Here is a 16486-nt window from a genome sequence, read left to right as displayed (position 1 = left end):
TGAAACAAAGTCTCTGATTTTCCCTACCAGTTCCTTGTTGTCATTAGTCTTTGTGTATTAAAGGGGTCATATAATGGTACATGCACTTTTACAAGTTGATTGTACTGAAATGTGTGTTGGCAGTGCCTGTACACAACCATCATAAAATGATAAAAATCCATCCAGTGGTCTTTTTTTAATCTCCTTATATGTTTTCCCCTGTCTCAAATCAAGCCGTTCGACCGTGTGACGTCACACGGTCGGACGCCCCTCCCACGATTGTTAATTGACAGCAGCGTTTCAACACAGACCCGCCCAGAGTGAGCTGTCATCATAGTCCGCCAATGTTGATACACTGGAGCAGAATGAGCGATTGTGGTGTTCTGTTCTTGGGTGCAATAAGGAACGCAGCAGTCATTTTAATGTTCCTAAATCCGAACCGCTGAAGAAGCAGTGGCTGAGTTTTGTTTTCGAAGGGAATATTCCCCACGATCAACGTCAATGCTTTCATGTTTGCGCGAATCATTTCACCAGACTGCTTTATAAACGAGAACATTGAAAAAGGTATTAGCTCCTGTCTGAGTATGTGTTGTTTATGTGCCTCATGACTGTCATAGTCTCACAGTGGTTATTTTTTAAACAAATCAGTAAAATTTTAGTGCTTCAGCCCTGACAGTTGTACCTAACAACACTGCATAGATAACGCTACGCATCACTGACAAGCCTACATTTACAGAATTTTTTTTTTCATGACCATTAGCTGTAACATCAATCTGTCAATGAACTAATGTATACATCAGTAAACACATTGCGTTCATATCTCACTAACAGTAGCGGAGTGGCAATCGGGAGAGGGGCGGTGGGCCGGTAGTGTTTTGAAGCCGCGAGGGCCGGTCTGATAATAGTTATACATTGCGAGTTATATTAGCAACACCATCTGGCGGCCTGATGTGCAGCCGTTTCCTGCTGGTCAAACTGTGCAGCCTCTCTGCTCAACACAGTATATAAAAGTGCTCAACCCGTTAGGCAGGATTGGATTGTCTAGGATTTTCAAAAACATAGGGGGATCAGTGAGAGGCCCCTCCCCAAATGGCATAGCCTGTCGGGCCGGCCTTTGATGTAAAAAGCCGCCGTACACCTCTTTTTCTTCGTCACGTTTTGGAAGTCTAACGTCCGTGTGAGTGAGTTAAATGATGGAAAGGCAAAAAAGAAAACTGAAAGGTGGCGCTGAGAAGGCCAGACTCAAAAGGAAAAAAATTATAGAGGAGGAGGCAGTGAAATGCTCCAAAATAACAGAAATGTTCCGGGCATCAATGAGCAAAGATACTACAGGTGAAATAAACTGAAGCACATGTCGTCAAAGCTAGGCACAGATGGGAATTAGCACCAGCTACCAGCCAGCCAGCCAAAAGCTTGTGAATTTTGAAAGTAGCTGTGGTAAATATGAGACAAATGAATAGTTTACTATTGAGTGACTCTTGAATTTGTCCTTAAGTGGTTGTCAGATTTCCTAGTTTTAAAACGAGTAACTTCCCTTAGCTGCTGCTGCTATGTTAAGTGTATACGGATTATGTGAACACTAGCAGAAGCTAACGAGCAAGGTGTCGTGTCACCGTGAAAATGGACCCTTTTCAACAGGGTGATGATGACGCGTTTTAACGGTCATCATCAGCATAAATCCTGGAAAGTTTTTTATATTTTAAATTTTAAAAAATATGTATTTACATTTATAACACTATACTTTATATTATATTACCTTTTTATAAAATTACAAAAAACTAGTTAATGCTGCTGTGAGGGTTTCTAATACAGCGTCTGGGAGTGATGACAAATTGACATATATTTCTCTCTTCTGAGTTCTGACTACCGTTATCCATCTCTTGCAATTTTTTTCCTCTTTTTGAAAGTTGTGAAAAAACTATAGAGGAGTTTTTCTTTTGCTATTTGAGCAAATGGGAACAAAAAATATATATTTAATATATTCTCTCATTCACCGCTATAGAATTTATCCCAACTATAACGACTTCCTAGATTGCAGGGTATGAACTCCGTAGAACGCATAGAACAAAACCTAAAACATGACATGGCGTTGTCAAGGTAGAAATTTCACTGGATCTAAACAAATCAATCTAACCATAGACCATGTGACCAGTAGCGGTGGCTTTCTTAATATATTTAAAATAATTTTGCGTCATAACCACGCGACTCTCTGGAAATTATCGTATAGACAGGAGGAGAAGCTCGCAGTCAATCGTGGGGACGTGGAGGCATAAAGTCCGATAAAGTCAAGGGAGAAGCCCATAGAGAGTCATAAAGTTGCTCCTACTCACGCTCTCCGTCTCTGCAAGATTCGGAAGGGAATGATTCAGATTTCTCTTGGCACAGCTACTAGAAGACTTACAACTGTCAGACAGGTTGCGCACGTCACATCTACGTCATCAAGCTCAGTTTGAGTCTGTGCAGTACGCTCGGCCATCAGGAAGTGAGTGATTCTAATTTGCTTCACTTTTCTCCGTTGAAGTCTATGGGGGTCGCTGTGTCCATTTCTTATACTGTCTATGGGTTGCACAGATGTGTCCTCAGAGACTCCCATTCTTCAAAATATACCCTCAACTGTTGTCAAGGCAACACTCCACCTGTATTGTGTCAAAACACCCCACAGAACAGAGGGGCGGGGTGAGCAAAGCTCATTATCATTTAAAGACACATGCACTTAAATGGCGTGCTGAAAACAGAGCTGTTTTTGACCAGGTAAAATGAGTGTTTTCTTACAATACTAATGAGAATTTTTAATTAAAGTATATTACAAACTTTTCATTTAGACCCTAAAGAATCATATTTACTTGTACAAAAATGGCATTATATGACCCCTTTAAAGCCCTCATGTTTGCCATGTAAGTTAACTATGTTCCAGAATTATGATTTCTAGTTCATGTTTATTTTGTGTTTCATGCTTTGGATTAACTCAGGCTTTATGCGTCATGTTTTTTTTTTTATAATCATTTTTAATTAAATTTATAATAATAAAAAAATATAATAAACTACACTTGGATCCCCTACATCATTGTTTTTTTCTGCTTCCATGTCATCATTGTTAAATTGTGTAAATTACTAGTTTTCAAATAAGAAAGTTTTCTCAGTTTGGGATTTGTCAACATTATATCTGAAGAGTTACTCCTGTATATTCTCTGTTTCATTAAAGTCTCTTGTAAATCGATCATTCTGTGCCACTTCAGAATCAACTACAGCGCCCCTGACAGTTTAAAAATTGGTGCTGGAATGACTGCATCAGAGTGATGATGTCATCTCTGTGATTCAGTCTGCAGATGGATCTGTGAGGGGAGCATTTCAATCAATCTTAACATAATCAAGCTTTTAAACAGCTGCATTTGTTTAGTTAGGGTCAGTCATTTTGAAAGTTGTAATTAAACAGCTTTTTTTCCTTTTTTTTTCCTGGTTTTAAATTTCAGAATTTTGCACGTTAATTCTTTGGTATTTTGCTAATTTGTTAAACATTTTAAACAAATTTGTTAAAAATGTTATTTGTTAACATTTTTGGTAAAATGTTAATTTGGTAACTCTGTATATGTATGTGACAAATAAGGTTTTTAACACCAACACCACGGAATGATGTTGTGAAGCCGTTATCTTCCACTGCTTTTGCTTTGGTAAAGCCTAATAACATTTGCTGATTGTGTACAAATGAGCATTAAGAAATATTTTTCAATTCGCCTGCGCTTCCCCTGCCTTTAAGATTAAACAAATATAGAATATTTTCAAATACAGAATATAGAAAATAATGTGACAGATAAAGAAACAACATAAATGAAGTTAAACAGATGAATGTTTGCTCTGTTGAAGCTGCACAAACACAAGTTGCTAGTTTGAACCCTTAGATCCTTCACTAATAACTTCCTGCAACTTTTAAAAGTGTGACGACAACTAGGAATTATAGACAAAAACATGTTTTCTAATCAGACATTAGAAATAAAATGCTTTTTTTCTCAGTTGGAGAACCACTGAACAAAATGATACACAAAAGAAACAACATTGATAAGATGCTATCTTAATGCTTTATTGATTCAAGAGAAGAGAGATTAATCAAACTTTTAGATTTGTTAATAATGACTGATTACTTTGAGGTTTCTGTTAATGATTGAGCTTCTGTTGCTGTAGTGACTCATAACAGACTATAAAGTACATCTACGGATGGAGCCGTCAACACAGACGACCCACAGAAATCCCAGGTCAAAGCTCACATGCTTGTGGTTATTGGGACAGGCAACCATCAAGAGCCAGTCTGTGCCAGCGGGGTTGGATCGAGTGACACCAGTTCTGCAAAATTATCGTTTCTTTAATGTAGCATTTGATTTATATCAGAAAATTAATAATCACTTGTTCATACAATGTTTATATGATGAAGTTTCTGTTTACCTTTGGTACAAGTTCCCTTGAGCGTTGACACCAAAGACACTGCCATCAGTTGCTACTTCAATCATGGAAAGAAGTCCAGGAATATTCACAAAGCCGGACCCGGAACAGGCATTACTGGTCACATCCTGCACCAGACCCAAAGAGACAAACCAGTCAACCATAATATAGTTACATCAAGTAACTGCGTTTGCTGCTTCCACACCAGTTTATTTCTTTAGTTATGTCAGAAAACCAAACGTGTGTGTGAGGTCTACTTCATTGTTAAAAAACTGGTGTATTTGAACTTGAACTCATGCCCTTGTATTTAACATTGTGACATCACCTTCAAGATGTAGATTTGGTCAGCGCTGTTCACTCCCCAACAGCTGTACGGGCCACAGCTGTAATACTTCAGCTTTCCATTAATTGAAACCCAAGGAATACTGCTGGATGCACATTTGTTGTTAGCATCCATATTTAAGCAGAAGATGTCATCATTCACATTGACACCTGAAATGATCTGATCACCTCCAGCATCCACCTGTTTGAGAAGGCCTAACAGTACAATCAACAGGTTGGATGAAAGATTAATTTAAGAATAACAATAAAATAATGTCTTAAAACAAATTTTAATGACTGATTAAGCATGTATTGATTTCTGTAATTCCTCTTTTCACCTGGAATCTGCACAAAGCTGCCACCCTGTAACTTGAAGATCTTGTCAGCTGTATCCACCCCGAGCTGACCAGCAGGACCAACACTGAAGTGCTTTAGAGAAATGCCAATCTTTGTGAAGGCATTAAAATTGAGGACAAACGCTTCATTTTGATTGTTCACTCCAACCACTAAACCAGATCCAGCGTCTATCTGCTTCAGGGAGCCACTCATCACTTCACAGTTTAAAGCTGTGAAAACATGGAGCAAAATGAGTACAAATAGACACTTTCACAAATGAATTACATACTGTTATATAAAAAACTAGCAAAAAATATTTATTTTTAAATGGATTTTTAATATATGTATATATTTATGTTATCAAATCACATTAGTAGCTTACCCAGAGTGGGAAGGAACTGGCAGCTGAAGAGTAGCAGGACGCTCTGAAAAACCTTCATTGCTCTGTTCATAACCATAAATAATTTATATAAGTGAGTTCAATATGAGTAATGATAAAACATAATGAATATTAAATTAACATTAATTAAATGAAGACAACCTTCTCTTGATAGATCAGAATTCAGCAGTCAGTGTGGATTCTTCTCTTCTGCGATACAGGTACTAGAAATTTGCATCCAATGTTGATAAATGCTGTTGAGGGGTCATTTAAATAGCTGAAATATGTTGTTGGGCGGGGCTTCTTCAAGGAAAATATCCAACTGAATTGTAGATATAGGCAAATACAGTCTTTATCTATACATGTGATATTTTAGAGACGAGGAAAGTCAATATAGACATTTTAGCCCCTTCAGACCTGAATTATGTTTTAAGTTTCTGAAAAATATAAAATTACATTTTCCCAGCTCATGAGGCTTCTATAAATGAGACCAAATAAAAAAAATTAAAAAAAATGTAAAAAAAATGTTTGGCTTTAATTGTAATTTTTTTTGTCCATTTCATTGGACGTCAGGTCAAAACAGGTGTACTTCACAAAAATGTACCAACATAAAATTAAATAATTACATAAAAATTGTTAGTATATACTTAAAGCTTTTTCTCAAGGTCAAAAACTTTTCAACAGTATACCATTTCAACTTTAATTTTGAGGTTTTTGTTTTACAGATTGCACATAATGTTTGTAACAAACTAAATATCTTAGAATCAATCAATATGGTCATGTTAGAGTAATTTTCTTTGCGCATCTTTCTTTTTTTAGATCAAAAACTTGAACATTACAACATTTCAACTTTAAAGGTGAACTAAGTAACTTTTTTACCTTAACTGAATAGCTTCGGAGTCATTGGAATGGTTATATTACTTATTTCGGGTTGAATGGTGGTCGTTTCGCACCCCCCTGGTGCCCGTGAGCGGAAAATTCGCACTTGCAACTTTGGGGCGGCGGTCCGCCGGCCGCCGCATCAGGAAGTCTCGCGTGATATCAGGTCTCGCGATGTAAACAATTGCTTTACGGCCAAAAGAAATCTGCTAAAATGCTGTAATTTTTGCCTCACGCTGTTCGAACCCGAATGAAGAAGACGTTTTAAAGAATGCCCCATCTGCTTTGATGTCGTTGATCTACTAGCCTCTGGTGTCTGAGAATCGCCTACAAGTTTTTACAACAGTGTTGTCAAATATCTATTCCGAAGCTGTGGGGGGAGCTCTAGAGAAACCTGCGAGCAAAAAGCGAGAATACAGCGAAGAAATCCCGAAGTTACTGAGCCCCGCTTTAATTGTAAGGTTTTTGCTTTATAGATCGCACATTTGTTTATTCATAACAAAATATAAGTAGGAATCAATCAATGCATTCACATTAGAATAATTTCCTGTGTGCATCTTTGAAACAATTTCTCTGTTAACAATTTTTCTTGTATTTCTACAGTACATTACTGGCAACATGGTTGCCATGTATGATGCATGTATTTTGATTTCCAGTAACTGTACTGTAATTCACTTTACAGTACACAAGATCAGTACTGTAATCTACCAAATAGTACTTTACTGTATTTGTACTGTATTTCGTCATTTGTTCTGCTTTTGCTGTAATTAATTAATCAATCGGTATTGTACTGTAATATCTATATTGATACATTACTGCTAAATATTATTATAATTTTCAAAATAATTACTAATAATGATAATATTATATCATAATAATATAATATGTAGTTATTAGGAAAATATAGGCTATAGTAGGAAACAACACTATGGAAGTCAATGGCTACTGTCAACTGTCTAGTTACCGACATTCTTTAAAATATCTTCTTTTGTGTTCAGCAGAATAGAGAAACTCATACAGATTTAGAACAACATGAGGATGAGTGATGACATATAATTTTTGGGTGTACTATACCTATAAAGGTACTTTTAGCTTTTAACCCCAAAAATTTTAATTAGCCCATGATTTACTCACCCTCAAGCCATCCTAGGTGTATATGACATTCTTCTATCAGACAAATACAATCGGAGTTATATTAAAAAATGTCCTGGCTTCCAAGCTTTATTATAGCAGTGAATGGTTGTTTCTGTTTTGAAAGTCCATAAAAGTGCATCCATCCATGATAAAAGTGCTCCATGCGGCTCTGGGGGGTAAAAAAGTCTGCGTTTGTGTAAGGAAAATAATTCATATTCAAGTTACGCTTTAGATTTAAGTCAAATCCGTATGTTTCGTTTGGCCGGAAGCTAGTCATTTTACTTTATAAAGTTTTAAATACGGATATTTTCCTCATCAAGGAAGATATTTCCATCAGCTATATGTTCAAGCACTTCAAGAACTATTCTGCATATGAAAAAGTTTCAAAAATGTATCGGTACTGTGATATAGATTTTTTTATATAAGAAATTTCAATCAGCATTACTGGACTTCAGTTACTGGAATGTGATTTCAGTAACAGGCTTTTGAACCCACTGTCCATTCTAATGGACAGACACATTTGAAAAAAATCCTGATTTAAAACTTGCAATTCTACAATCGATTTTTAACTTTAATTAATAAGTTCAATCTTTCTATTTTACATACAAACTATGAAATACTGGCAAACATATCAAAAAATGTAAATAAAACAATAGAAAATGTTGCTTGCTTCTGTGTTTGGAGTGAAGTGCTGCCATGCTTCTCTTCAATGTAGTTTTTTTTTTTTTTTTATAATTACTACATGCAGAGCTTTACTGCCATTTGATTGGATGACAAGCGTCCAATCTAATGGACTGCAGGCTTTAAACTAGGGGCACGTTCAAGTTCAAAACGGTGCACAACGTTTTGCTACGGTTTACGGGTTGAACGTCATGTTTCCTGGAAACGGCGTGCACCGGTGTGCAACGGGGTTTGAGATACGTTTTCTCTTGTTTGGTGGGTGTGTCAGAACTGCAGTCCAATCAGCAGCAACATGTATATAAAGCATGTGGTATTAAAGTGAACTCGCACAATGGGTTCAAGGAAAATAATTTACAAATGTGTTCGATGCAGCTCGGTATACGCAACAACTGAGGATATTAGAAGACATGTTTGTCGTAAGTTTTATTGTAAAAATATAGGATATCAACATGATGTAGTTGTTTATATTTTTAGCTTCATTGCAAGTGTATGACATTTGGTATAGAAATAAACAATGGTAATTAAGTGCTTTTCCTAAAAATGAGAAAGAAAATACGGGGTATTAAAACAGTATGAACTACAAATAAAGTCAGTATTGGCGCTTTTCCACTACACAGTACCAGCTCGCCTCGGCTCGGCTCGACTCGGCTCGACTCGACTCGGCTCTGTTTGGTTTTCCACTGTGTAAAAGTTGTACCTGTACCTGCTTCCAGGTATTTTTTTTCGTACCGCCTCCGGCGAGTTTCTAAGCGGGCTGAGGCGAGCTAAAGCGATACTAAAATGTGACGTGAAATCATGGCAGACTGCTGATTGGTCAGAGAGAATCGTCACTATTCACCGCGTCATCATTGCACGCGCCAGACGCAGTATCCTGAATAAAAAAACAGCAAAAACAAAAACAAAAACATCCAAAAACAGCATACACTCGATTTCCTCCATTGTCCTGTGTGTGTAGGTAGCGGGTGTTTCTCGCGCGTCTCGCGTAAAAGATTAAGTCACGGCAGTTTCCTGCGGCGTCGCTATGACGACCAGGTACTATTGTGGAGGTACTATCTGCAATGGAAAACGGAGCGAAAAGCGAGCCGAGCCGAGCTGAGTCGAGGCGAGCCGAGTCGAGTCGAGCTGGTACTGGTAATGGAAAAGCGCCATATGTGAGGCTAAATAGATGTGTTTTAGTCTGAATTAGGTAAGATGTGTGCTTCCATTTCACTTTCCACAAATCCCTTCACTCGATTGGGATGTTCTCTTTTGTTCTGGGCGGCAAGTGCAGTAACTGTAACATCGGGCATATTTTGTAGTATTAAACACATATTTATACTTCATAAGGCTCAGAAAATTCTTCACAAAGAACACAAAGAATGGCCTTCTCAGCTGCCATAGTTGCAACTCTTGCGTCATCAGAACAGTTTGTTCAACACATCACTGTTTCTGTTTAAAAAACGTTGTGCAACGTTTTGTCGGGGCTGAACGCAGCCCAGGTGAAATGCTCCAGAAGTAAAAAAAAAAAAGGGGGTTGACATGTGATGTCCATTGTAATGGACGCAGGGTCTCAGTAAGATAACTTGCTAACTTATTTTCCTTTGTCTACAAATCTTCATTCCATTGGATAATTTCCTGTAGTACATTTTCCCCTATCAGGTGAAGGTGAAGTATGTAACTTCTGTGACAGTAGGCCTAGTGGCACCTGGCTATAAAAAAATGTAAAAAAATGGAATACACTTGTTCTGTGGACTTTTATTTTGACATTCTGTTTTGTTTCCTTTAGTTTCTGATTCTCCACTCTGTTTAGTTTTGGTTTTGATAATGGTGTTGATTTTTCTGCTTTCGCAGCATTTCTAGATGTAAAGTGAAGTGACGTGAAGGCCAAGTATGGCTACCCTCTGCATTTAACCCCATCCACCCACACACTGCAAATCGTGAACACACACCAGGAGCAGTGGGCAACCATTCACTGTGGCTACGGGGGAGCAATTGGGAGTTAGGTGTCTTGCTCAAGGGCACCTCAGTCGTTTCCGTCATTGAGAATCGAACCTGCGACCTTCGGGTTACAAGTCTGATTCTCAGAATATTCATCACCATCGTTCTCTCTACAACCCGGCAGCTAATGGTGCTGTAGAGAGGTTTAACCATGTTCTCAAACACACTGTCCAAATGGCCATCCAGCAACATAAGCCATGGAAATCTGTGGTAACTGACTTCTTGCATGTGGACCAAGCCACTCATGCTGCAACTAAAAGCTCCTCTATGGCAGGCAAATGCATGGTGTATGCGGACGGGGAAGCAGAAAAATGAGAGACTAGGCCTTCTGATGTCTATATACTAATCTTGCCTCACTACTCTGTTAAAGATGAATAAATTCCACGTGTCCATCGATAGGGGTGCGCGCCCACTCCACTAGGAGTTTGCCGTCATCATGGGCTTGGGCAAAAGAGGGAGAGGGACCGAGCATACCTGGCCACACCGATACATCGGACGAGAACGGGAAGGGGCGCCGCGGGTCAGTAATACACAATTGAAGGTTGACCAGCATAAACACACAGGACATCGTTGTAATTATACTGTTGGTACTATAACCCCATCGCTAAAATGCAGTCTTCATTTGATTGTTTTAATCGTCTGCGAGCAAAAATAAAAGGCTAAACTACTGATAGCATACAAGTCTAAGCTAACTAACTGTTTACTGATAATCAGCTAACGCTATATCGGGTGCCATTAGCAAAAGCTACATATACTACATACCTTCATAATTATGAATAAATGAGGAGGCGTTAAACTTAAATCCCTTGTCTAACAGAGTACTCTGGGCTCTGGACGTCCGTTTGGCAATACGGTGTACATCGGAAATTGATATTAGGGGTAGCTCCTGTAAACACCGGCTATAGAAGGTCGCCATTACTACACTGTGTTTACCTCAGTAGCTGACGGCCGGAAGTAGTTAAACCTGTTTTGTAGAACCCGGAAGAATGTTGCGCATAACCCCTATTATCTTAGCCTGACGTCGTCATACTCAGATTCTAGTCAGAATATGAGTCTGACTGCTCCATTGGGATGTGATTATGGGGCGTGTTTCAACCAAACCAGGAAAGAAAATGCCTCTGCACTCAATTGGATAGACCTGTGACGTATGTTGAGTGATGCATAGTTGTTAACAGAACTCAACTGCATGCACGCTGGAAGTAGAAGAAGATGAGTGTAAACGATCTTTGCCGGTGTTGTAAAAAGAATTTAAGGATACACAGAGTATTTACCAACACATTCATCATTTTTGAGAGAAATAGTAAAGGTGAATGCATATACGAACAAGTTCTCCGTTTAGGATTAGAACTCGACAATACAGCAAACAAATCTTATCGCAACCCAAGCGCTCTTTGGTGACGTTGATGATTACGTTACTGTTGATCATCTGTCCATCATCGTATAAAGCCCGCCCTGACAATTTGATTGGTCCGAACAGCTCTGGTTCGAGCATAGTTGCTCCACAACGGATCAAGTCCAGACCGAACTTCCCGACCTCAAATGTTGTGGGCGGGGCTAAGTTCGGCTAGCATCCAGGCTAGAATTATATGGGTTTATAAGGAAAATGGGAAAAAGGTTCGGTATGTCTGTAGGTAGACTTCCCACACGATCGCTGTGTGTAGTTTTTCGTTGCCAGGTAAATATTTCTTTAATTCCTCGATTTCCAAATTGTTGTTATTATGTTTGAGCGACCGAAGATTTTATTATATGAATTGGATTTTGAATTATTGTTCTATTACCTGGTCAATAAATGGTAAACATCTGATTTTATTCTGACTGACTCTAAAATTGTTTTCCCAAGTAGATTATAGGATTCGTATGTTTCCGCAAGTCTGCGTCAGATTTGTGACGACTAATATTTGACATCAATTCAAGTGTACTTGGTTTGCAGAGACAAGTTATTTCCGTTTAGGACAGCAAATGCTGTTTGATCAACCTAAATCTGGGTGTGTCTATTACCTCTGTTTTAATTTAATGTTACTTTAGACGTAAGCCGTTTCTCAATACCAAGTACGCAAACTTCGGACTTGAGTCCTTGGTAGTTCAGACTTGACAAGTTCGACTCAGGAGAACGAACTCCCGAGGACGGAAGGACTCAAGTCTGATAATTCTGCAAATGGAACAGGGGCGTACTTGATAGCGTCACTCAGCTCGCTCTGGCTTCTCCGGTTATCTCTTTATGTATATTTAGGCTACAATAAAACAAAATATGTTATAAACCACCACTCTGCCTCTTTTCATTTAAAAAAATCTTAAACATATTAATGAGGTTCAGTCAACGCAATTGATTATCTTCACTGCATTTATAACAACACGAAATATAAAACACAACCCTGACTCTTTTTGTTTTCATTTTAAAAATATGATACATAAAAAACATTATAATATTGATCATTAAAAGTGACATTTAACAAAAAGAGACAGGGTTGTGTCATTTTATTTTATTACATACAGTGAAGAGAATGTAGGCAGCATGTATAATTAAATATTTTATATGTTTTAAATATATAAAATAAAATGACATAACCTTTTTTGTTAAATGTCAGTTTTAATGATCAATAATAGCCATTATAAAAGTATAAGTAGCCTAAAAGGTATAAGAAGCTATACAATAATAAAGCAAACGATTCAGTCAAACATAAGTCAGCTCTCTAGGCTACAACGTTAAAGTTAAATAGACTAACTGTTATATATAAAGCTATGAAACTTCACTTTGCCCTCAGCCAAAACGTTTAGCCAGGGAACAAATTATAGATTAATGAGACAAATAAAATAAATAAATCGCCCGTTAGATATACACAAGACGATTTATGTCTCATGTTAAACCACTAGACTAGAGACATCCGAGCCAGAGGCAAACATCAGCAGCACTAGCCGAGGAAAGGCTGTTCTCGGCGGGGTAATGTTACATGAGCACCGAGTGTCCGATTGCCTGGATCTCACGAATATCCCGAAAACGTCAGATCAAATTTTCAAATAGGCGCTATCTTTATAAATAAACCAAAGATTTGAGCTTTAAACAACTACATTCTCGCCTGAAAAACTCTTAAAACTACATTTCGTGACACAATAACAGCAGTATTTTTAAATTACGCGGGGTTTCTCCTCTGCTATTGAGAATGAGATGTCGTCACGACACAGCGCCCCGCCCCCAGAGACCGCGTCTTCCTCCCCTTTCCGCCATTTTGAGAGGATACCCGCCAGCACCGTTCATTGTTTGTATTGGTAGTAGAGGAGGTTGTCGCACTATTTTAGAATGCCTGGAAAACACTGCTGTGTAAAAAAACTGCTCCAGTGTCTCACACGATTGTCGTGGAAACCGTAGGAACCATGTGTTACAGTTTTTTCGTATTTAAAATTTTTTTATTAAAAAAAATAAATCTTTTTTTTTTGGCATTGGTAGTAAGTTTCTCCCTGTAAGGACCCTTTTCTTTTGCCGCATTCTTCTCCATTTCTTCTTAATTTTCTCGTAATTTCTATAATAATTCCTCGAGCCGTCTTTCCTGCTCCGTCTCTGTATCGCTCTTACACTGTTGCCCCTAGCAACCGATAGCGTAGGATCCCAAAATGGTGGACGGGCTCAATTTGTCAGGTGACAGCAAGCTACCGTGACGTATGTCCTCATTCTCAATTGACGCTTGCTGGTTGGTGTGAGATGCATTCTGGGATACCTGGCTGTCTCAAGTCCGCAGAAGTCACCTCTCGATGCATCCTCAGTAAAAGGGGCGGATCAAGAACACATCCGTGGATTTGAACTGGACTTGGCAAGATGTGAACTTTGAATTGGAACAGTACTTGGGCAGCGACTTATGATGTTTCACAAGTCCACAAGAACACAAGTACAGACAAGAACGCATATGATTCCTATGGCGAAATGGGCCGCGAAGCACCCTGATAGGTTTGCACGTCCTCTCTGCTTCGCTATAGGTTCGTGCAGTTCCCGGAGCCCAGCCAATCAGCGCGCTAGTCAGCTCTGCATTGTGCTGGCTGTGCAGCTGCACTGCGTTTTAAAATAAAGGCTTCAATATTCTTGAGAAAAGGAGTTTTCCCACTGCTTATAGCTACACAATACGAAGTGAACGTTCTCGAAAGGGAACAATAGTTGCAAAATGGCAGCAATTGCGTTTGTATGAAACAAGAGAGAGTGAGTCCACGATTCTGGATGACATAATTAAATAACTGTACACAAAATTGATTTGACTGAGTTTTAATATTTTATCAGCTCACCAAACGCAAAACTTCCATGAAGAATTATTTTCCCTAGCAAACATATAGCGCTGCTGACTTCAGTAACCCAGATGAGCCTGTTTTCAGCGGTTGTTATAGGGGAATAACATACTGCTGGATAGCACGATTGACTAATCAGAATCAAGTATTCCACAGAGCTGTGTAATAATATAATATTTCTTTCTATATATATATGGAGGGTGCTGTACAAAGTCAACCAACATTATAATAATTATAATAATTATATATTATAATAATTATGACAAAACAAAATATTGAATGAACCAACATTGACAAAACGATCAGGTGACTTACAATGGAGAATATTATATGGGGCTGTGGCTGATGCCAAAGACTGATGATTGATATGGATCTATAGAAACAAAATATTGAATGGCAGCTGCTCAATTTTATGTTTGGACAGGCAAAGCTCATAATTTATAAAACAAGGAAGAATAGACTAGAAAATAGGTGTGGTCAAGAGATTACATCTTTATTTAAAGCTTTATTTAGATAAAGGATCCTTCTTAGCCTTACCGAATTCATTGCACGCCAGAGACAAAATTGCCAGATTACACTTTTAAATGTAAGTATTGGGTTTTAATTTAATCAAGTAATCTAATGTATCTAATGATAAAAATGAAAAATACAATAAAGGTTCAAATGTTGACTTATATGTTACCAGTATGTGATTTTACATATAGGCTAGCTTATACTCTTTAGACTTTATTATGTACATAACTTGACCATGGTGAACATTTGTAGGTTTTCAACCCCGTTTTGTTTTTAGGCATATATATATATATATATATATATATACAGACCCTTTCCAAAAAATTTGAATATCATGAAAAAGTTTATGTATTTCCATAATTCCATTCAAAACGTTAAACTTCCATAGATTATAGATGCAGGGCTCACAACTTAAACGATTTCAAGTATTTAGTTGTTTATTTGTACATAATTTGGGCTTCCAGCTCATAAAACCCACGAAAACAGGATTTCATTAAATTTGAATATTACATGAAATCACACAGTAATTACACAGTGATACCATGGTCATTAAACCAAGTTTTGGTTCTTTTGGCAGTGTGGGCAGGTGCAAATCCTGCTAAAGGAATCCTGCTAAACTAGTCCCTGACTAAAATGCATGTGTGAGCTGTTTTAACTGAAAGCAACATGCTCTGACATCTTAAAATATGTCAGTGCCATGTTTTGTCTCAGGAGTTTTTTTTTTATATATATATATATATATAAAAGTTTTCTTAATTGAACTAAGGTCTAACCCTGGCTTTATCTAAGGCCTGTCTGTGAAACCAGGCTATAATATGGATGCTAACAACAAAACTATGAACAGACTGGATCTTGATGGTTGTCTGTCTCATTGGCCACAAGCATGTGAGCCTTGACTTGGGGTTTCTGTGGGTCGTCTGTGTTGACGGCTCCATCTGTAAATGTACTTTATAGTCTGTCATGAGTCACTGCAGCAACAGAGGAGCTAAACTCATTGTAAATAGAAATATAAACCTGTGACTGTACTTCCTCTGCTTTTGTTTGCTGTTGAATTAATAAAGCGACAAGATAGCATCTATTTTCAGTAATTATTTGTTTAGTGGTTCTTAACTGGTTTTTATTAATATTTGCTTCGTTTTTGTTTGAACACTCAGGACATGGTTCCATTTGCATTTGTCCTTAAGAGAAAGACATGCAGTCGAGAGACGAGACCTGATGCACTTGCTCATATTAGTTATCTCTATCAAATCTGCCCAGATTATACAGGGGTTGGGAGTCTTCTAACCATTTCTTCCCTGGCCATGAGATCTAATAACTATGTTTTTGAAAGGTACACTGTGTGGATATGTTTACTGATTAATGATTAATAAATTATTAATTGATATATTCATGCTTTTATTTATTCACACACAAACAGACTCTTAGGAGGAAGGCCAGTGTATCTTTCACCTTCACCATCTGACCGTTGACTGAGAGACAGTTTAGCTTTGCTGGATCTGGACTTCACTGAATTCAGAGAACACACTCAAGTCAAACTCTCAGACACACACAACACAAACAATTACATTCAAGAGCTCAAAGATGAACTCA

The 16486-nt window shown here is 37.9% G+C and overlaps 1 protein-coding gene across 1 annotated transcript; it reads right to left on the bottom strand.

The window, feature by feature from the left end:
* Positions 1-4033: 4033 nt before the first annotated feature.
* LOC311284668 (fish-egg lectin-like) lies at positions 4034-5692 on the bottom strand. Its single transcript, XM_084399839.1, has 6 exons — positions 5609-5692; positions 5450-5511; positions 5070-5297; positions 4736-4947; positions 4414-4538; positions 4034-4314 (listed from the first exon to the last, which is right to left on the bottom strand). The coding sequence occupies exons 2-6, from the start codon at positions 5505-5507 to the stop codon at positions 4170-4172; spliced, it is 768 nt and encodes a 255-aa protein (XP_084255965.1). The 5' UTR covers positions 5508-5511; positions 5609-5692; the 3' UTR covers positions 4034-4169.
* Between the last annotated feature and the right edge of the window lie 10794 nt (positions 5693-16486).

This window comes from Rutilus rutilus (assembly GCF_951802725.1).
Source record: "Rutilus rutilus genome assembly, chromosome: 25".
In the NCBI taxonomy this organism is placed as follows: Eukaryota; Metazoa; Chordata; class Actinopteri; order Cypriniformes; family Leuciscidae; genus Rutilus; species Rutilus rutilus.
This window is presented reverse-complemented; position numbering and strand designations above follow the sequence as displayed.